The sequence below is a fragment of the Camelus dromedarius genome, chromosome X, assembly GCF_036321535.1.
Source record: "Camelus dromedarius isolate mCamDro1 chromosome X, mCamDro1.pat, whole genome shotgun sequence".
Lineage (NCBI taxonomy): Eukaryota > Metazoa > Chordata > Mammalia > Artiodactyla > Camelidae > Camelus > Camelus dromedarius.
In genome coordinates, this window is record NC_087472.1 from 21854154 (window position 1) to 21876861 (window position 22708).

General features: G+C 34.1%; 1 protein-coding gene across 4 annotated transcripts in view; it reads left to right on the forward strand.

Annotated features, from left to right (window-relative positions):
• TENM1 (teneurin transmembrane protein 1) overlaps positions 1-22708 on the forward strand; it is a 701438-nt gene that overhangs the window by 265285 nt on the left and 413445 nt on the right. For all 4 annotated transcript variants that reach the window (XM_031445499.2, XM_064482772.1, XM_064482770.1 and 1 more), the window contains 2 exons: positions 710-970; positions 2625-2681. In XM_031445499.2, coding sequence (XP_031301359.1) covers positions 710-970; positions 2625-2681 — 318 coding nt within the window. The remainder of the gene's footprint in view (positions 1-709; positions 971-2624; positions 2682-22708) is intronic.

Consider the following 22708-nt stretch of genomic DNA (forward strand, 5'->3'; position numbering starts at 1 on the left):
CTTGAGGGAGTTGGGGGAAAAATCGAAACCATGAAGCACTGCTGAGGTGCAATATACAACTGAAACATTCCGATGTATTTCTTGAAGGAATGAATGAAACAGAATAATTAACATAAAGTCAGCCTCAATCTCCTTTGGGGACAATGGGAAATAGTGATATTAAATACTCATAATTTTAGAGTTTAGGTTAATGTGTTTTAGGGAAAATGCTTTTGAAAAAGTATATTTAAACTTAATGTTTTTTCCTCAGAGTGTTCATGTTGAATTATTTATTCTTAACTCTAAGATGTATGAAATACTTAGAAAAGTCAATAATTTTAATATTTTAAGCATAGGTGTGCTCTACAGATCATATATATTCTTCCTAGAAGAGAAATATCTTTTAAAGGACAGCTCGCTACACTTTATACTCCTCTGCACTCACTTATTTCATTACATTTAGGGCAGCCTAAAATTGTAGCTATAAAGCTATTTTGGGCATGCTTTTTCCAGAACCTTGTAAGAATCAACAGTAGCATAATTTTAAGCTACAGAAGTGCAAAATAAGCACAGAATCCTAGTTACCATAAATAAAAAGGCCGGAATTCTAACTTTGCAAAAACATAAATACTAGCAGTAGGGGAGGGGGACAAAAGGACAAAAAAGTAGAATTTTATCAGGTATTTCTGTACGCTTCTAAACTTTTTCTCTGAACTTTGTTTCTTCTTAGAGATGGAATTTTGTGAACCTCCTCACACTCTGTGCTCTGGCTACCAGACAGACATGCACAATGTCTCTCGGCATGGCTACCAGCTAGAGATGGGGTCTGATGTGGACACGGAGACAGAAGGGGCTGCCTCGCCTGACCATGCACTAAGAATGTGGATAAGGGGCATGAAGTCAGAGCATAGCTCCTGTTTGTCCAGCCGGGCCAACTCTGCATTGTCCTTGACGGACACTGACCATGAAAGGAAGTCTGATGGGGAAAACGGTAATAGAACTGTCTATGCTATTTAAGTAAAACCCAGGGGGAATGCCGGGTTTTGCCTTTGATTTGTTTTCCCTCCCTGTGTCTGCCTGTCTTTTGTTTAGTATGCAGAGAGGAAACGCAGGTTAGCGGGGTACCCTGGACAAGGTATGTACCTGAGTATCTGGCAAATAGACACATTCATTTACAACAATAGACAAAATGCTTTTTATTTCTGGTGATTCCCCCAAGGGAAATAATCTGCTGTAGTCAGCAATATTGTGTGTGTCTTATTTATTACTCATCTTTTATTTTCATCTTTATTTTCCAGTACAATACTAGTGACATTTATTATAGAAGTACTCATTTCACGTATTTTGGCTTCTTATCAATATGTGAACAGTGAGATGAACAATTGTGTAGCAAGCATATCCTGCATGTGCTTTCTATCTTGATTCAGATTGACCTGTCAAGTGTACAGACATGCAAATTAACCAGGTTAGACTGAAATGATTAAAAAAAAAAAGGAGGTAAATTAAAATCAGCCAATTGCTAGACAATAAGTATCATTAAATTGTAATTATCCATTATTTACTTACAACTTTTAGAAGTGAAAAAGTTTTGTATTTTTGATTTGTTGGGAAGAGGTTAATTTATTTTACTTTCTGCTCTTCTGTCTCTACTAAAGGACAAAATCCTTTCATAAAAATCACATTAATGCTTATTAAACACGTTAATCTAATCTCTTCATCATTCTGTTTGTCTAAATTTCGTAGGTCCCAACACCATGACCACAAGGCCACCAGGCCTAACAGTGGCTAATTAGTATTTTCTCAGGTGCCAGAGAGGTAGCCAACAGCCTGGTACCTGCAGCTTTTTTCTATTTCATCCTCCTCTGCCTCTTTCAGCCCATAGGGGATACTGGCCACAAAGATTTAATCAGGAATGACCATTTGCCAACGAGTTAGAATATCATTTCCTCAAAGATAGTCCAGTACACTTTGTAATATCACCAAATATCCTTGAGGGTCTTGATGTTTTCAGTTTATTTTCATGTATGTATGTATGTATGTATTGCTGACTTTGGCCAAGGGTGTAGAGGAGGTGAAGTATGGAAGTGAGAAGGGAACATATTTGATTTATGTCTTATATATTCATGTTAGTGAAAGAGCATTAAGATGAAAGTTATGAGAACTTGGACTGGTCCCTACAGCTTTCTGGGTTTCACCTGTTGAACAGGAAAGATAATGAATGATCAAATGTATATGAATTGTGATGATAGATGATCTCCTGTTTTTCCCAGACTTCCTTTTCTCCCTCATCTCACTCCTGACAAAGAGGTTCTAGTCAGTTCACTGGGTAGAAATATTAAAATAAAAGAAAAGCTTCCCCACGGGGCTCCACCATTCTACTCTTGCAAGACCCTACGTATGGGTTTTCGTTTGGGGTGATGAAACTATTCTGGAATTAGGTAGTGGTAATAGTTCCACAACTCTGTGAAAATACTAAAAGCCACTAAACTGTACACTTTAAGAGGGTGAACATTATGGTATGTGAATCATATTTCATTGAATCTGTTATTTAAAAAATACTGCTGGATGAAGGGTCAGGATTGAAGATTGAGTCTTTCCAGATGATTTGGACAAGGATTAATTAGTAAAAATGTTTGCTATTACAGGTTTTAAATTCTCTCCTGTTTGTTGTGACATGGAAGCTCAAGCTGGGTCTACTCAAGGTAAGTGTTTCCAAATATTTGATGACAAATTATTTTTACCTTACCCGATCCCTGACACCCACCACACAAAATGCAACCCTGCTCCTCTGACAAACAACACACAGGCCTGGTTAATTAACTTGTCAAAGACTAGTTTATTGGAAGCTTGTCGGTTTGCTTTCCTCTTGGAAAACTTCATGTGTGTATGTTGATGGTGAAGAGGAGGTGAGGGGGAGCTGGGGAGAAGGACAAGACAGGACTGAAGGTAGGATAGGGAGACATTGATTTAGCATGGGGTAGAGATTGAAATCAGCTTGGGTTGGATTTGGCCTCATGACTTCCTACATTATCTACGATTTTTTGCACGACTCTAGCCATTAATTTAGTATTGTTGAGATACTGTCATAACTTTACAGTGCTGCCTATCAAATGGCCTTGGTCTTTCCTTCAGATCCTCTGACATGGCTTAAGAATCACATTATGCCCATGTCATCACGTTCAAATGAAGGAAATGTTCTTTATTGTTTTCTGTAGACCTGTATTTATAATGTGTCATTCCACAATGAGGGGACATTGGTGTCGTTTTACTTTTGCCTTCATTGTGCTCATTGGTTTTTGCCCCTTTGCGGAGGGATACTGAAAGCAATATTTATAAATGAGTTTGATGAAAATCTAATAACACTTTGCAGGAGGGGATCCTCCCGTCTGACCACAGGGTAGTGACTCAAAATTTGGAGGGAGCTGGGGGAAGGGGATCAGAGGGAAGATATATCAAAAGCAGCTTCATCAAAATGCATATTATCCTCCCCTCCCCCCACCATAAGAACTACTTACTATGATGAGCCACTATGCACCATGTCAATATGCAGTATCCCTTGGATGTGTGAGGAACTTTCAGGAAGATTTGAGGCTGTTCAGTTTCATTTCACCTTCAGTCTAATCAACCATCTACCTTGATCACGTAGCACTGTTTACTAAGACAGAGTTGGAATACTCAGGAGTGAAGGACATGCATCCATTCTTTTCTTTATAGATTTATTTTCCTTATGGTTTATTTTCGAAACTGGATAGAGTACTACAAAACTGGGCTGGGCTGCCAAGGAAAATTTAGGATCCAGAATGCTAAAAACAAGTCCTTAACTGCAAGCCTCTTTTCACTCAGTGTGCACCTCCAAGAAGAATTCCAACTTTTGACAGGCAATAGAGCATACTGATGAAAAGTTTATACCATATAGCCAGGTCAGCTTAGACTTAAATCTCAGCTGTGTGACCTTGGGAGAGTTGTATATGGTTTCTGTGCCTGAATTTCATCATTTGTAAAACAAGGGTAGTATTGGTATCTACTTCTAAGATTTTGTGATGATTGAATAAATTAATGTATATAAAGGTTAAGAATAGTACTTGTAACATGTAAGTACAACATTAATGTTCACTTTTATTATTGATCAGCACTTCACAATTTTCAAACATACTTTTAATATTTTTATCTTATTTCATCCTCATGACCAATCTGTGGAATAGATTATTGTTATCAGCATTTTACATAGGAGGAACAGTAATTTAGAAACCAGTTAGCTAAATGCAATTGATTGTTTTCCAGGTAGCCACTTTTTTCCTCCCGTGGATCATGTATGAATATAAGACATGAATTTGAACAACTTTTCTCTGCTCAGTTAGAGTTCTGCAACTCTTCCTCATACTAATCATTTCCAATAAGGAGTATACAGTTTAGAAGCTTATTTATGACCAAGAGTAAGATTTCACCAATTTGGATTCCATAACTTTTCAGTCAGTGATAACCAGGCCTGGCCTGCCTTCAACATTTCCATAGATCCTCACAGAGGAAGTTTGAATTGAGATGAGAGTGTAAATGGTTTTTCTAAAAGACATGGTAATTTGAAGTAAGTTATTTTCAATGAATTGATCTTCATGTTTGTGTGCATATGATGCTATTTATTTCCCGTTGATCTCATCCATTCATGAAAGCAGGCCTAGCAGGGAATCTGTTTCAGTAATTTGAGTTTGTATATACTATATTTGAAAAAAGTGAAACAGCTTAGAATTTTTCGGATTTATATGCATCACTACCTCAGACTGTCCTATATCCCTGTACCTCTGTTAGCATCAGTGACATTTTATTTTGTTTCTGTCTTCCTATGCATTCTGACTTTTAGATTATTGATGAGGCAGTGAGCACAATATCGTGGATCATTTTAGGATGATTTAAACTTCACTCTTGTAAATGTGGAAAAAAAGTGAAGATGGGGAAACTGTTATTTGGGTGCGATGTTCAAATGAGAAAGATTCTGAGATGTGATTTCAAAGACGCTTTGAATTCTGTTCATCCTAGGAGATTATGACTTGGGTTTTCTACTTCTATTTCCAAAACTGTGTCTGTGAGGACTTATTTCTTTCATTTAATTAATTGAGAAAGCCTTTCAAAATATTTATTTTTTTCTCATTTTCATAAACTCTAGTTGGTTACCCTTAATTGAAGTCTCCGATACGCTTTAACCCATGGAGAATTAAAATAAATCACCCTCAATTTCAGCACCGGAATAGACTGAGAAGTCTGAAGTACAGGAAAGGGAGAGCAGCAGGTAACAGAAGAGAATCTGGATTTCTTGACTTTCACAGTGTAGTCAGAGCACTATTGATGCTTAATCATCTATTGGAAAAATGCAGATTTACTCAAGGTAGCTTCATCTTGAGGCTCAGGAGGAGGACACTTTGATGTCAATCATAATGCTTTATTCACTTCACCTCTTTTATACTCCCATTTCACATTACTGCCACCATGACTATTCATTATAGGCTAATACTTGAGTTGTGTGCTTTCTATCTTCATAAAGGTTTTTAATAAGTACCAGCCAGGAAGCTACTTGGTTTATTCACTGGTTTTGCTTTACTACTTAGCCACTGGATCTGGAGCACAGAAGGCACTAAATAAATGAGAAATGTGCTTTGCTCCGAGGGGAAAAGTTGAACCTGAGAGATGGTATATTTTTGTAGATCTTCTCTAATAGAAATGCTCCAGTGGGTCAAGCCTCTGGTCATGTAACACACACTCTGCCTCTGACAGGTGATCCAGTGGGCGTTTCTTAGAAGGCTTTGGTAGTCCTACTTGAGCATTAACCTCTGTGATTAGGGTATTCCTCAGTAATTACATTTGACTCTACATTAGGCTGGAGGAAAAAAAACTATAGCAGTAGCTAAATTTGAATAATCAATTTCCAAGAATGTGTTTTTCACATATGGCTTAAGTGAAACATTTGGATTATAAAATGTAAATGAAATTGCTTAGCAAGAAGCTAAATAGAGGGAAATAGGTAGAGAAAAGCATTTGTAACCTTTCACTAATAAAGTATAAATTGCAAAGAAATTATTTATGGCGATATTCTTGTTAATAATGATATTTCTGTGCAAGCAATATTTATGGAGCACCCACTCTTTGCCAGGCTCTGTATTGGAGATTGGGGATGTGTAAAAATGACCAGTATACCAGCTCCACCCTCAAGGAATTTACAGTCTAGTGGGTAAAATAGATGCTCTTTTAGTTAGGATTGTTTATTATTATTTATTATTTTTATTGCAGGTAACAGAAACCAACCTGAGCTAGCTTAAAAAAACCACAAATTTACAAAAAGGGCATGAGAATGCTTCATGGACCAGGGCAAGAGTGTGGCTAGACCACAAGAAGAGACTAGCTCAGAAGACTTGCCTGGACTTTGCCTCTTGCTTCTGAATCCATTTCCTTTAGTCCTGTCTCTTCAGATTGACTTTCTCTAAGTCTCCTTCCACAAGGCAGGCATAAAACCTCATACCGTTCCCCAGTTTATAGTTCTTCTGTTTAGGAAAGAAGTTGAGATTAACTGGATATTTTTCAATGCCATTTGTAAAATCCAATGAGACAAAATAATTTTCCCCACTTGAGTCAGATCTCTACCACTGGACCCATTAGCTCCAATCAGGTCAGCAATACAAATGTTGCTTTCTGGGAACCCACCCATTGGATTCTTAGAGCAGTTCTCAATGCAGGGCAGAGTGAAGTGGGCATATATACTCAAAAAGATCTACCAGAGATGATAAAGAGCTAATTTTAATACAATTCAGTTAGTGCCATGATAAAAATATGTACAGCTTGCTATCAGAACACAAGGGATATGAAACCGTTTGTTAAAGTAAAAATCATTATATTAACACATTCTAAATAAACCATATTCCCCATATAGCAAGCGATTAAGAACATGGACTATGGTATAAGATAGACCTAGGTTTGTGACTTGGTTCTGCCACTTACCTACTGTGTGTCCTTGGACAGGTAAGTAAAGCTCTCCAAGCCTCGGTTTCCTTGTCTGTCAAATGGAGACATTACCTATTTCAGTTTGGTGTGTGTGTGTGAAGATTAAAAGAGAAAATGGATATGTAGCACGTTACAGAGTGCTTGTTATATATTAAATGCCCAACAAATCTTAGTTGTGGTTGTTATCTGTCACACAACAAGAATTTATTATGCATCATGTATTGTGGAGTAGGTGCTACCGGATGAAATCTCTTTCATCAAGGATTAGCCAGACATTCATTGTGGCTTCTGAGACATCTGGTGTCCCAGGAAACTCTAGCCTAGCAGTGTTCAGCCTACTCTCTCGTCATTTGAAACTGGATAAAATTCCTTGCACTTGTCTTAATCTTACATCATTTTAATAGCCAACAATCTTGTTCTGTTAAGCATAGAAGACTGAGAGGAAATCCAATGAAGCACTTCAGACCTGGCTGCGTGTTAACTTTGTACTATTGTATTTCCTATTGTCATTGTAGTAGCCCCTTAAGATAGAACTGGGATTTCAACTACTCAGAAGCCCGTTTATTTCCGTGATTGTTGGGCAGCTGAGCTCCCTATGTGCTGTTCAGGAACTTTACAGGTAAGGGATTATCTGATACAATCCCATAATAGCCAAACAATCCATTAGCTCTACTCCCTATTGCTTCTGTACTGCATACCACCGAAACCTGGTAATATACCATGTGCTACCAATAAACACCGTACCACCATAGCCATGCATATGTCATTCTCAGACCCTGCATCGCTTCATTGGAACAGCAGGAGTGGTGAAACATAGCTAGCCTAACACCTGGATTTCTTGAATGACATGTAATAGTTATACCCAAATGAGGAGTTACTCCTTCTGATATTTGACCATGTGGGGCCATTCATGTGCATTTAATGGAAGGAATTTGTTTCTTTTACATTTCTTTCTTTTGCTTTTTTGTTTTCCCCTGATAGTGTAAGTTATACAGGACACTTCCACAGCAATGATAACAGTTCCTCAGGAACTATCTGAATGTCGAAGGAAGTGTGTGAAACAATGCAATGACTTGGTAATAGCTTTGGCAGGAGCCCTACCATATAACTGACATCCTAATGGCTCTGTTGGACCCATTAGGCATGTATAAGACAGTGCAGTTGACTTTGTAATGGTTTCTTTGGAGATGTGACATGATCAGAGGAAGTGTGTAAGGCATTGGGATTGCTTTATGTGTGGGTGAGACACTTCTGTGATGACTGTGATACTCTTACAATTGAAAACAATTTTGATGATATTGAAATTTCAAGCCATTATAAAGTTAAGATATAACAAGCTCATATTTTCTTTTGTAGTAGGTAATTTTAACTACTATTTTTTTTAGTGTTAAAGTAATATCAGCTGATGGTTTAAAAATTAAAACAGTAAAAACAGGTTTAGAATAAAAAATCCTTCTTCTTTATGCTTCTATATAAAATATAGAAGTTGTAAGACTACAAAGGTTCCATCATGCATATGCAAGAAAATAAAAGTTATTAACTGGCAAACAAATCTTTTAAGTAATTTCATAACTTTTGGGAATATAAAGAGTCATATCACCAGGGCAAGAAATTATCAAGACACTCCTGAGAGGTAGCCAGTGTTAACAGTGTATCATGTGTCATTCCCCAAATGTTCTGTACATTGTCAGATGGGGTAACATACTATAAAAATACCAATAACTTTTTTCTAGTTAATGTTATGTCTTGGATATTTTCCCATATCTGTAGTATAGATCTACAAAGACAGTGCAGTTGACTTTGTAATGGCCTTATTCTTTTTAATAGCTCTGTAGTATTCTGTTTCTGTATATATCATTTTTTATTTAGTCAGTCCCCTGTACGGACAAGTGAGTTTCCAGTGCTTTGATATTAGAAACAGTACTGTACTTAACATCCTTGTAAACATCTTTTTGCATACCTGTTGGATAATTTCTTAGAAGTAGAAAGGATGGGACAAGGATATGTACATTTAACATTTTTATAGATATTACCAAATTTTGCCTTTAAACAACCATTTTATCTTCCTACTAATGTATATATTATTAGTGCATCTGTTTTCCCATATCCTTATCAACACTGGCAATGATGGAAGATTTCTCATACCCAATCTGCTAGATGAAATATAGTATCTTTTTGTGCTATTATTTTGCAGTGTACTAGTGAGTGAGCTTGGGCATCTTTTTGTATGTTAATGGACCATTTGCATTTCTCTTTTGTGAATTGTCTGTTTACATGTTTTACCCATTTTTTTATTCAAATTTTCATATTATTAATTTTCAAGAATATTTCATATGTAAGGGATGAAAAAAACCTCAGTCACATATTATGCATTTTTTCTAGTCTGTTATTTGCCTTTTGAAATAGGTTCATACGATGCATCTGTATTTGTACATATAGAGCTTTATATTTTTAAGTAGTTAAATTCAACCATCTATACTTTATGGAAATGATAGATAATAGATAGATAGGTAGATAGATGATAGATAGGTAGATAGAAGGTAAATATAGATATAATTGTTAACAGTATTATAATGTCCCCAATTCTAAAAGTAAACTACTTGAAAATTTATTTTAATTTTAGATTAGAATGTAAATATTTATGTACAAATAATATATCTAGATGGTAAACATTCATGTAGTATGCATCATGGATATATTTACAAGAAAACAAACTTGAATGTAAAAGAAATTATGCTATAAATACAGTTTAAATCATGTAAACATTAAAGTAAATTAGAATTATTTAGGTTAGTCTTCATAATTGATATTGATATATTGTTTAATCTCTTTTTTTGTACATTAAATAGTGTAGAAGCCAAAATGACTTAATGTGTTTGCAGAGTTAGATTATCAGTAGATTTTTTTTAAAAAGAAAACATAAGAAAAATAAGGCGGAACCTATATCACTAGAAATAAAATGATAATACTGTCATCTGAATTTGAAAATGATGCTTCAGTTGCCATACTTAGGACACATACTGTTGGTTGTTCTTTTCTGGGTTTGAGAATGGGTTTGTGTTAAAGCCACTTGTGTTTCCTTGCACTGCCCATCTCTTAACTATTGATGGGTATTCAAGAAATTGCTAGTCAGAGTTAATTCTTTTTTTGTTTGTGTGAAGGGGAATGCAGAGTAGCCCACAATTTTATATGTGGAATTGAAATTTTTTAATGTATTCTAGATTACATTTTAGATTAATAACTTTAGAGAAAAGAGAAATCACAATGGCTATTTCAGAAGCAAGTTGGCTATCCTTTGGTACTTTTTTTTATTGTAAAAGTAATATAGTAAAAGATTATTTAAAAAATTGAGAAATTACTGAAAAGTGGAAAAAGAAAACCTCAAGCAGCCCCTCAATAAAATATCAGTTACATTTTCCTGTGAATTAGCATCCCTTCTTTGTTTTCTATTCATCATGTCACTTTGTAAGGATACATGCAACCTGATATTTCACTTGAATTAAAACATAAGCATGTACCATGCTACCAAGTGTTAATTAAATACTATTTAAAATATATTAGTTAAGTAGATGTAATATAACTTAATTAACTATATCCTATTTTTGAATATTAACATTTCTATAATATTTCACTAGTATAAAAATGCTACAGTTGACACTTTTATGGTCAAAGTATTCGTTTGTTTCTGATTTCTTCCTTGTAATAGATTTTTACAAATAAAATTACAGGGCTCAATAATGTTTACATTAAGCCTCAAGAGAGCTATTAATAAATTATTTCTGAATTCATACTCCCCCATTAGCAAAGTATGAGAAGTGACCATTTCCTTCATTAGTACTAGATAACTTACTTTAAACCTTTTTTTGCTAATTTTTCAATGAAATGTAAAAAAACATAAATATGTTTAAAATTACATGCCATTTATTGATTTTAGAATTGAACCTTTTATAATCTGCTGTTTTTTGAATGACATGTCCTCATTTGTTAATTGAATTGACTTTTTAAAAATATGTATTATAAAAATCTAGAACTAATGAATAAATCTAGGAGCCAGTTCTGGGGTGGGGGCAATAAAATAATAAAACAATCTAGAAAAGGGGAGAAGATAATAAATAAGCATGTCAAAATAACTATAGATAAAGAGGAAATTGAATGATTCATAAGAGAGTACTTTGTGCACCTCTTTTAAGATATACTTGAAAACCTGGGTGGAACAGATGATTTCATAGGAAAAATATGAATGACCAAAACTAGTCTGAGAAGATAGAGGAAAATTGAAAATTTCTCATTTATATAATAGAAATAAAATTACAAAGAACCACTCAAACTAAAAAAGGTAGCTGAAGCACAGTCTCATATGCAAAATTTGCCAGAACTTTAAGGAACACATACATCATTTTAACGCTACTTGAAAGGTTTCAGAGCATAACAAAAATGAAAGGTTCCAAATCTTTTTAAAAATTTTTTGAAAGTAAGAAAGGCATTGAGATCTAAAGCAGGAAAATAAATCACAAAATAAATCTACAAATCAATTGTACTTGTGAATATTGATGCAAAATTCTTAAATAAACAAAGTTCAGCAGTATAGTAAAAGAATAATACACTACAACTAAGTGCAGTTCATACTAGGGAATGCAAGGGTAGTTCAATATTAAGAACTCTGTTACTCTAATTTACTATATGAATAGACAAATAGAGTCAAAACCCTATGAAAAGTTACGTAGATGCCAAAAGGCATTTGATAATACCCAACATTGTATCAAAGAAACACAATTTTTACTCTCTGCTAGATACTGTTCTAAGTATTTTACAGGTAGTAATGAGTTTAATTCTCACACTCACTCTATGACTTAGGTACTAGTAATATCCCCATTTAGAAATGTGGAAACTGAGGCATAAATAGGATAGGTAAAGTTATGTAGCTAGTAAGTGGCAAAGCCAGGATTTAAACCCAGGCAATCTGATTCCAAACCCTTGTGTTTATCCACTATACTGTACTACCACTCATTAATTTTTGATAAAGGTTCTTTATAAAAATATATATAATATATATAATTCCTTATGTAAAACCACAAAATCCAGTTTTATTCTAAGTGACAAAGCACTAAAAGGATTTCTATTAGAATCAAGAACAAAACAAGGATGTCCACTTTCACCATGTGAAGGTAATAGCTGTCGCCATTTAAAAACCATTTGTTGGTTATATAATTATATATCTAAAAAAAATCTAAGAAAACCAAACAATAATTAATACAAATGGTAAATATTCAGTAAACTAATTTGGGATGCCAAATTAATAGTTTTCTTCTATACTAACCACAGACAATTAGAAAATGTAGTTGAATAAATTATTACTTTTATAATAGCAACAGTGACAACCAAAATGGCTATGAATAAACTGGCAAAAACAGCAAGACACACACTCACACATACACACACACAAAACAATGCTATTGAGGAACATACAAGAAAACATAAATAAATGGAAAGCCTTACCCTGTTCCTGGATAAGTATCATTAAACTCTCCCTAAATTAATCTATAATTTTAACATGCTTCCAATAACTATCAATTAGCCATTTGACTTACTGGCTGTAATGTTCAAATGGGAAAAAAAGAAAACATGCAAGAACGCCTAGAAAATATTTGGAAAATACATTATGTTGTGATAGTAAGTTTGCCAGATAGTAAAATATATTGAAGTTCATTTTAGTTAAATTAATGTAATGTTAGTATATGAATAAAGAGTTAGAATGAAAGAGGAAGCCTGGAAATGGAGCCAAATGCAAATAGGAATATAGTATATGATAATGATAGCATTTCAGATCAATACGGAAAACATGAATTGCTTTAAAAAGGTGTTGACATAATTAGGCAGCCTTCTAGAGAACAGTAAAATTGTTTCTGTACCTCACTCTCTACACCAAAATAAATTCTCGATTAATCAAATTTTAAATGTGAAAGTGAGTACTATAAGGAAAGACAGGAGAATTTTGTCCTAGAAAAGCTTTTCTAGATATAGCAAAAAAAAAAAAAAAGCCATAAACAAAAATGTTATCATGATATATTTGTTATCATCCAAAGACAAAAGGTTAATTTCCTCTTATGTAAAGAGTACTTATAGTCAATAAGAAACAATGTCTCAACAGTACGATGGGAAAAGTGGCTATAGGCCATACAAAAAGAAATGGGGATGATTTATGATCATATGAAAAGTGTTAACCTCACTCCTAAGAGAAATGCATAATAGAACTATAAGTTATTATTTATCATTGATCACACTGGCAATAATAAAAATTTGATAATATACTTTATTGACAAACGTGTATGAAACATTGATTTTAGGAGTACAAATAGATACAGTCTCTATGAAAGAAAATTTGGCAGTATCTAGCAAAACATATCCTACTTTGACTCAGCAATTTCATTTCTCAGAATTTATCATACAGATATTCAGTGGGTATGCAGTGATATGTATGAGGATGTTCTTAGTAGCATTATTTGAAATATCAAAAAATTGGGGATAGCAATCAAAATGTTCATGAGTAGGAGGCTACTTGTGTAATTTATGGTACAGTCCTGCAATAGAATACTCTACTCTTCAGCCTTACGGAGAAGGAACAGACATGGTAGGAGGAGAAGTGGAATGGTTCAGGGGGAGCTGCACAGGGGAATTTCAACTCTATTGACATTATATTTGCTTCATATTTATTTATAATATTTTATCTCTTAAACTAGGTAGTAGGGGTACATGAATATTTACAATGTTATTCTTCATATAGATGAATGTCTCAAGTATTTTTAATAAATTTAACACAAACAAATGAGACAACTTTATGTGTATTGAAGTAGAACAATCTTCAACATACATCATTAAACAAGAGTCACAGGATTTGAATCATTGCGTATAGAAGTGGCCTTTTTGTCTGTGACCCAGAGTAAGAAATACAATTTATATTGTGACCCAGTTCACAAGGAATCTATAAATAAAAATAAAAACTAGAAAAACATTTTTGTAAGACAATACCTACCCTTACTATGAACAGCACACTCTGGCATTTTCTATTCTGTCTTATTTCATGTCTTTCTAATGTTAATTGTGACCCAGTACATTTATTTTATAACCCACTATTAGGTCAAAACCTGCAGTTTAAAGAACATGATGTCCAGTTTTCTACATGTGATGTGTGACTTTTAATGGAGCTGCATGTATATATGCCTGTATATGCATAGAAGTTCTCTGGAAATATTCACAATAAACAGATAATTCTGAATGCATTTGTGGAAGGAAACTAGGTAACTGTGGGATAGGAACTGGAGGAAGATTTATTTTCCTCTGTGCCCTTTTGTACTTTTAGAACTTTGTACCATGTATTATTAAAATTTTTAATTTGACATAACTAGAAAGTAGATAAAATGAAAATGATATCACAGATGAATGAATCCAACTCATTTGCTTTCTAGAACTTTTTAAAATAACCAATAGTTAATTGATGCTTATAGGGCTCTTTACAATGTTTTAAAAGAATAAGAGTGTAGGATTATTAAATATTCGCTTTATGACAACCCCCAGATTTAGCTCTTGATTTATTTCTTTAACAGTTTGTGTGTGTGTGTGTGTGTGTGTGTGTGTGTTCCTTCTAAAATAAGGTGAGAAATAAATCTATTAGACCAAAGTAGTATTTTGCTCTTTACTATTAAGTCACCTGCTTATTTTAATTGTCATTATCAAATTAGAGTCCCTTATGTGGGAGAGACATACTCTTCTATTTACTTGAAAAAAACTATGTTTGGAGATCAAGTTTTTGTCTTACAGACAAAGCAAGAAAGTAATGGAAGTATTGTTAGACAGTGGACCAGCAGTTTTATGTTTCAAAATTGTCTGCCAAAATTAGCAAAATTTTGTTTTAAAGCAAATTAGTTTTAAAGCAAAAAGACAGCTGCAAATTTCTAATCTTTCATGTAATATATATGCCATGCTATTTTCCTTTGAAGCCAAAAACATGTATTTGTCATTTAACAATGTCAGCATTGTACACATAATTGTGTTTCCATGAACAAATGACTATTATGCTAAGTGGTTGACTTTAAATAGCATTTCTTTATTCTCCAAAATCTGTATTTTTAACTTTTTGTTTTCAGTTATATGACTGCTATCATCTGGAAGTTTATGCTTCTGTAATTTTTATTTATTTTGATGCTTGTAAGTGCAAAATTAGCTTTTTTTGCAATAACCTATCTTTTATTTTCATTGTTCCTTGGCAAGTTTATATTTGCTGAAATAATCCTGCAGCTAGAGAAACTGTTTGGCCTGTACAAGTCTTCTGTGAAAAGGTTTTATAATTTTACTATGAGAAAATTGGCAGCCTTGTGAAATAATCCAAAAATTTCCCTTCTATAACATTTTTTATAAACCTTGGGTTACCTCTGCTAAACAAGGACCACTAAAAAAAAAAAAAAAAGTCTAAAACTAAGAGAGTATCTCATTCCCTGAAAAATCTGTGAGTTCTCTGTGCTTTCTTCACATGGCTTCTGGATTACCATTACCACACTCATAGTTTTCCTCTTATCTCAGTAGTCACTTCTCTATTTTATTTGCTGATTCTTCCTCTTCTCTCTGACCTTTTTAATATTGAAGTGTCCCAGTGCTCAGTCTTTGTCCTAGAGTCTTCTCCATTTATACTCACTTACTGATCTCAGATGGTCTTGATGCTTGAAACGTCTTGTAATATATGGATGAGTACCAAATTCATATCTCAACCAAGAGCTCTCTTCCAACGCCCATTTTCAACTTACTTTGATAATTTCACCTGGATGTCTAATGGGTATCTTAAAATTCACTTGTCCAAAAACTGAAGCTCCTAATCTTCTCTCTACCCGAAAATTGCTCCAGACTTGCCCATTTCAGTTGATGGAAACTCCAGCCTACCACTTGCTCAGGCTAAAACCCTTGGTATCATCCTGAAAGCTCGCTGTCATGCCTTACATCCACTCTGTCAGCAAACACTGTTCCTTTACTACCAACTCTGCTGCGACCACCCTTGTCCAAGCCACCATCATCTCTCACCTGGTTAATCCAGCAGCCCCCTGTCAGGTCTCCTTGCTTCCCAGAATGATCCTTTTACAATGTCTAGTCTACTTAAAATATTGCAATGGCTTCTCATTTCACTCAGAGTAAAATATTTATGGTGGTCTAAAATCCCCTCCCCGAACTAGCTCCCTGATACTTCTCTGACCTCAACTCCTTTCACATTTCCCATTATTAGTTCTGCTATCACCTTAATGGCATCTTTGGCAATTTCCAAAACAAACAAACAAAACAACAACAACAAATATGAGCACACTTCTGCCTTAGGGATTTTGCCCTAGCTGAGTGGTCTGCTTGGAATGCTCTTTCTCCAGATTTTGCATGTTTAATTCTCACATCTCCTCAAGTCTTTGTTCAGATGTCTCCTCAGTAAGGCTGACTCTGACCTGTATTATGTAATGCTGTAACTTTCGCCCAACCCAAAACTGCCAGTGCCCTTTACCCTGCTCTTTTTTCCCCCATAGCGTGTATCACCTTCTATATAATTTACTTATGTACTATGATTGTTGTTTATTGTCTGTTTCCCACATCAGAATTTTAAGTTCCACAAGGGCTGGGATCCTACACTGTTTGGTTCACTGAAGCATTTAAAGCTTCTAGAATAGTTTTGAGCACTTAGTAAGTATTCAACAAATATTTTGAATGAATAAATAAATATAGAAATGTAATTCTTGCTATGTATATTTTTGGCTGTATCTTTGCACAGAACTGAGTAACTGTTTTTGATTGATTTCAACTATTATTTCCTGCACAATTGATTTTTTTAGTACCTTGTCTATATGTGTAAACCAATTTGGTTTCTGAATGATTTGGTCAGTTAGCTCAATAAAGTCAGTAGTTTTTAAACCTCTATGTTAATAGTTGAATCAGTCAGACTTGTTTCCCAGAATTGTTTAGTTTCAGTTTGTGATAACTGCACTGGCTTTTATAGGTAAAATATTCAAACTAATTTGTGCGTGGAAAAACAGCTGCAATTGATATGCCAAATCAATGCATGTAGACATAACCATATTCAATGGCAATTAGACTACAAGTCAAATGAGTATTGTAGAACTTTATAGTCAGCATAGTTTAAGAAATAGCAAATACCAGTTGGTTGCATATCCATACATAAATAAATAAGCAAGCAAATACATGTATCTTTTTGATTGATTTATAAAAATAAGCAAGTCAATCAAAATTGTCAAATAGGTTGATTCTTTTAAGAAATTTATATGTTGCCTAAATTGACATGTTGTCTGACTGAATTGCCTGGTCATTCCAGTGGAAGCTATTGAAACTTCTGTATATGAAGATGCAACCATATTTTATCACATAACACGTCAATTGATTTTTTTAAAAAAGCACTCCAATGAGAGTTGATCAATCAGTCAAAATTGAACTGTGAGTCTATAAGACAATCAAATCTAAATTAAAACCAGGGTAAGAAAGTATAAGATGTTAAAGTGAGATTTTACTAATCCCAAGTCATGTCAGAGTTGAGGAAACGTGTGTAAAAGTTGAAAAAAGGAGTGGGAAATGAAATTTCAACATTTCAGCCTCAAGAGAGTCGTGAACCCATCAACTCATGACATTTTCACCAGTTCTCCCATACTTACTGGTGTCAAAACAATGCCACAGCTGATATTGAGGTACCTCAGGAAGGAAAAACAAAAGGAAACAGACAACAGTAGTCCCATGGATGAAGTATTTGATATACATTTGTTTACTTGCCCACAACATACGTGCACAAATTATTTTAAGCTTTAGATGCTTTCACTTCAGTCCCAGATGTATAGGATACCTTCTATTAATTTGTATAGCTTGCACAGGGAACAGTAAGAATTTGAAAAGTAATTTTATCTTTTTCCTCAAGTGTAGTTTTGTCCCTAAGCTCTGTCATTTGTACATCAAACTAATGCTGCCATTTTTATCAGCTTCAGCCACAAGAAGGTTTATCAAGATGTTTCTGTTTTACTTCTTGTTTCTAAGCAGCTGCCTAGAACTAGAGTCACGAGTCTGCTAAATTGGGCAGTCATTTGGAACTTGTTTTTTTTTTTATGACGTTCTCCTAAGAACTACAGTTTTATGAAAAGAAATTAGCCCAAGGTAAATCTCTGCAGAAAAGTGGTTTTCTCTGATAATAGTTTGCCTCCAACAAATAGGTTGGTCTTTACCCACAAGAACTAAAAAGAATAATTTGGACATATTTTCTTGTACCTTATACCTTGGACCTGTGAGACGTAAAATAAAGAAATATCTTGCTTTCCAACAAGTTAGGTTTCAGTTGTTCCAGATTGAATTAGTGTAAATAAAATAGAAAGAAGAGCCCTAGCAAATCAATACTGCATTGGTAGTAAACTGGAAAATACTGACAAATTATCCTTTTAGGCCTTAGCGAGGTTTAATCTAAACATCGTTTTCTCCTGACAGTGTGAGAGAGAAGAGGGTAATTTATTACCCAGTCCTGATATGGATGAGAAAAGACTGCTGTTTCTTCGTCACTGTTCTGGCTCTTTCCCTCTCCATGCCAGTTCCATTTTTGTTTTGCTCTAGAAAATCATTCTCCAATAATATGTTTATAGGTCTTGTAACTTTAATGCATAGCAACTGCCGCCTTATCACGGTGCATTTGAGTACTTGCTAGCTTGTTTAAGAATGTAGGTTTTTAAGCGCTCTGTTGAAACTCAGGTGTCTCTTAGTACCGGCATGAAGCATGTTCCTAAAGTGTTCGCTGTATGCAAATCATTTCATAGTTTTACCTACTGGGTGGAATCAGTATACAAACTAATCTTTTAGAAAATCTGGTCACATTATAATGCAAGTAATTACCCTATTCCCAAATTGATGATTTTCATAACGGGCTTTTTGCTAGCTGGGTTTATTTAAGGTGGGCTCCATTTTTAGTGCAATTAAGACTTACTACTTACTTAAATTACTAGTCATTTACAGGAAAGGGGAAATATATGTTTGTTGAAGGAAAAATATTTAGTCTTTTTTTTTTCAGATTTCTTATGATTTTAATTGTTTCATCGTATAACCCCTTCTATGTGATAGGTGTGAAGTTCAAATATGTGAAATGTGTGGCAAAAAAATTAGGTCAGCAGTTTGTTCATCTTTTCCTGTTAAATAAATTAGTTATGTTAAATGTCACATTTTCTAACATGGATATGATAAAATAACATTTTTAATTAACACAAGAGGGATATGGACATAAAAAAACCAAGCACTTGCTCCAGGCAAGATCATTCCTCAAGATACTGCATTATGAACAATCTTTAAATTACTGGTTATATTTATCCTATGTATTTTGCAAAACTTAAAGTCTTATTATATGAATGGTGCACATTGACAGTTATTATTAGAATAATAAAGAAATCAACCTCAAACTTATTACACATTTTGGGGGATAGTATATATATTAAGTAGTAATCAATGTTTTCCTATGTAATGCACCCAATACCAAACTGAAGCCTTAATATGTTTAATTGCTCAATCTAGACATTAGAAATATATACATTCTCAGGTACCTCTAGCCAAAAGATTAAAAAATTAAGTTGGAAATGGTGGACATATTTACAAAAGGAGGAATTTTAGTAAGAAACTCAGTTAAACTTAGTTTTATTTGTTCAGAAGGGAAATAAATTTCTTCTAGAAAACATTTTCTGAAAGGGAAAAATGTATTATGGATATATGATTTGACTGTTAAATATAAATTTTGCAATTTTAATCTACTATAGACCAAGCCATTGTGACAAGATTTCCCTATCTAATTAGCAGCATGCATCATATGCCAGTGAGTTGAAAAGAATCAACTTGATGCCTTAAATATAATTAACTGCAATGTATGAATTTGCTTTACTTCAGCTATTGTATGAAAAATTATTACATTTTGTGAGACTTTTTAAGTTATTAAACATCTTAAAATCCCCTTTGGGAGGAAGGCATTCTTATAGGAGAGATATAGGGAAGTGCTGGGGGAGAGATAAGGATTAAAAACAAATGCCACAGGCTTTCTACTTAGCAGCTTGCTTACTTAGACCTAGTGGTTTTGATAAAAAGTAATTCTGATGGCTTTATTAGCTTGTCTCTATACAACTGGGCCAACTGACCAGAATAAGATAAATATTTTTTCCCAATTGTCAAGACAGCCTATCACGATGGGTTTGATTGGATCACTGCAAGGTCGATCTAATTCACTAGTTAAGATTTCTGAAATAAACCACACTTGGAGGAGCTCAAATGCAAGTTACTAGGTGAGTGCCGCATGGTGGGACAGTTCTGTAAGAGCAAACTCATCAAATGATTTCTGCGAGTCATTATTTATGTCCAGAATTGATTCAGTGAGTAAAGTCATTTGAAAGGTCTGGAAGATATAAGTAGAATAAAATGCTTTTTACAATTTAAAGTGAAAACATGTGTTAGCATTTATTAAAGTCTGTTTCAACACTAAAATTTATTTATTCAACAAGCATTTGTCAAGCACCTACCATGTACAAAGGACTGGGGACCCAGAAATAAATAATTAGATTTTTTCTGACCTTGAGTAGTTCATAATCAGCTGGTGGGGTGGAGTAGACAAACAAATAACTATGGTGTGATACAGTAATTTTTATAATAAAGAGATACGCAAAGTGCATGCAATGAAAGCATGGAGAATAAAATAACAAACTGGGGCAATCTGGAAAGGCTTCACATAGAAGGTGATATTTGAAGTGTGAATACGAATTTACCAGGCAGAAAAGGAAGGACATTTCAGGCAGAGTAAACAGAATATGCTTAATCACAGAGTCATTAAAAAACATGGCATATTTTATAAATTGCAAGAAATTAAGTCTGGCTAAATGACAGCAGGCTAACAGAGACAGATAAAATATAATACTTCAAGATAATTTCAGGCCAGTTTGCAAGGACCTCCTATGCTCCACATTTTTCTCCTGAAAATGTGGAGCCCCACCAATTTATCTGTTAATGTGATAAGATGTGTACTTTAGAAAGACAACTGTTATGGCATTGCAGAATATTGATTGGAATCCATTCACTAATTCAACAATATTTATTGAATAACCACTATTTGTCAAGCAAGTGGTGAAGATAAAAAGACCAATAAATCACGGCCCCTGCCCTAGAAAACTCAGCCTAGTAGAAAGACAGATATGCAAACAATTAAAATTCAATACAATATGTCCTTTATGATAAATATGTCCAAAATACAATGAGAACACAGAGCAGAGAGTGCCTAAGTTATCTTGAGGAAGTAGAATAAAGTTTCATAAAGTATGTGACAGTTGAGCTAAGACTTAAAGGATAAGTAGGAATTTGTCACATGGGCAGAGAAGAAAGACATTGTGGCCTAAGGAAAATCTAAAGGTGACTAACATTTTTAGAATGGCAAAGTAAAGTGGACCCTGCCCTTTATTTTCTCTAAAATTACCCCAATACAAAAGGAGAATGTAAAGCAGAATAATTTTATGTCTGAATCACAATGAATGGATAAAGGCTCCCAAGTGCCACAATGATCAAAGAATGTTGGAAGATGCCTAGAGATGACTAGTTTTCAGACAAAGCAGAGCAAACATCCCCAAAGTAATCAGCTCACAGTGTGAAATAAACCAATAATCCTTTATTTAGAAAAATGGTAATGGATTCTATAGACTGTTGGTGGAGGCTTCCATGGGCAGAAGGGAGTTCAAGTCTGAACAAGGAAGCATATACATACATCATCTTTGCAGTGATCATTTTGAGTAATGATAGGGGAGAGAGACTGAATTTTGAGTAGCTTTACAGCTTCCAATATTCATTGACTGGAGATAAATAAAATATAAAACAGTTTTCCCTCTCTGTCTCACACACACACACACACACACACACACACACGTCAAAGATCTTTACTCTGAATCAGTGAAAATTCCTGTTAGTCAGGAGCAGTGCATTAGCCTGTCCCCCCTACATGAACGTGTTACTTATAGCTGGTCTAGGAAGAACTAACCTTATTCAAAGATAAGTAATAATCTAAATGGAACCAAAACATAATCTCTACAAAGGAACTACAAGAAAAAATAAGGAAATAAATAGGAAAAATAAACGGCAGATAAGTACTCACTAGAGAAATAGGACCCACAAGCAGAAAAAACTTGAAACAAAAAATATTGCCTTGAAAAGGCATAGTACATAAATGAGAGAGCTCAAAGGAGAGTGATAAAGCTATAATGAAACAACATAAAGGAATAAAATGTGAGACAGTGAATCTCAGGAAAGTAACAAAAGAGAAAAAAATAATCATGAAAATGAAGCAAACATCAGAAGCAGCATTAAAGAGAACAGACATTGCCAAAAATACATTTAAGACACATGAGGAACAGAGAAAAGCAAGGGAAATTAATGGGATAAACAAATAGTTTTAAAGAAATAGAAAGAAAATCAAATTTATGTAATGTGGGCAAAGGAGATCCAATCTAAGTGCAAATGTTATTCCCAAAGAAGAGAACCAAACAAAAGTATTACCAAAATATGCAAAGATAAAATTCAAGAAAACATGCTAGAAATTAAATACATTAAATTATAGGTTGAAAAAGCAAACATATCCTAGGAAAAGTGTTAAAAGAATGACCATTGAGATGCACACTGGTAAAGTGACAGGGCTTCAAGAATCTTTAGTACATCTAGGTAAAACAGTTAC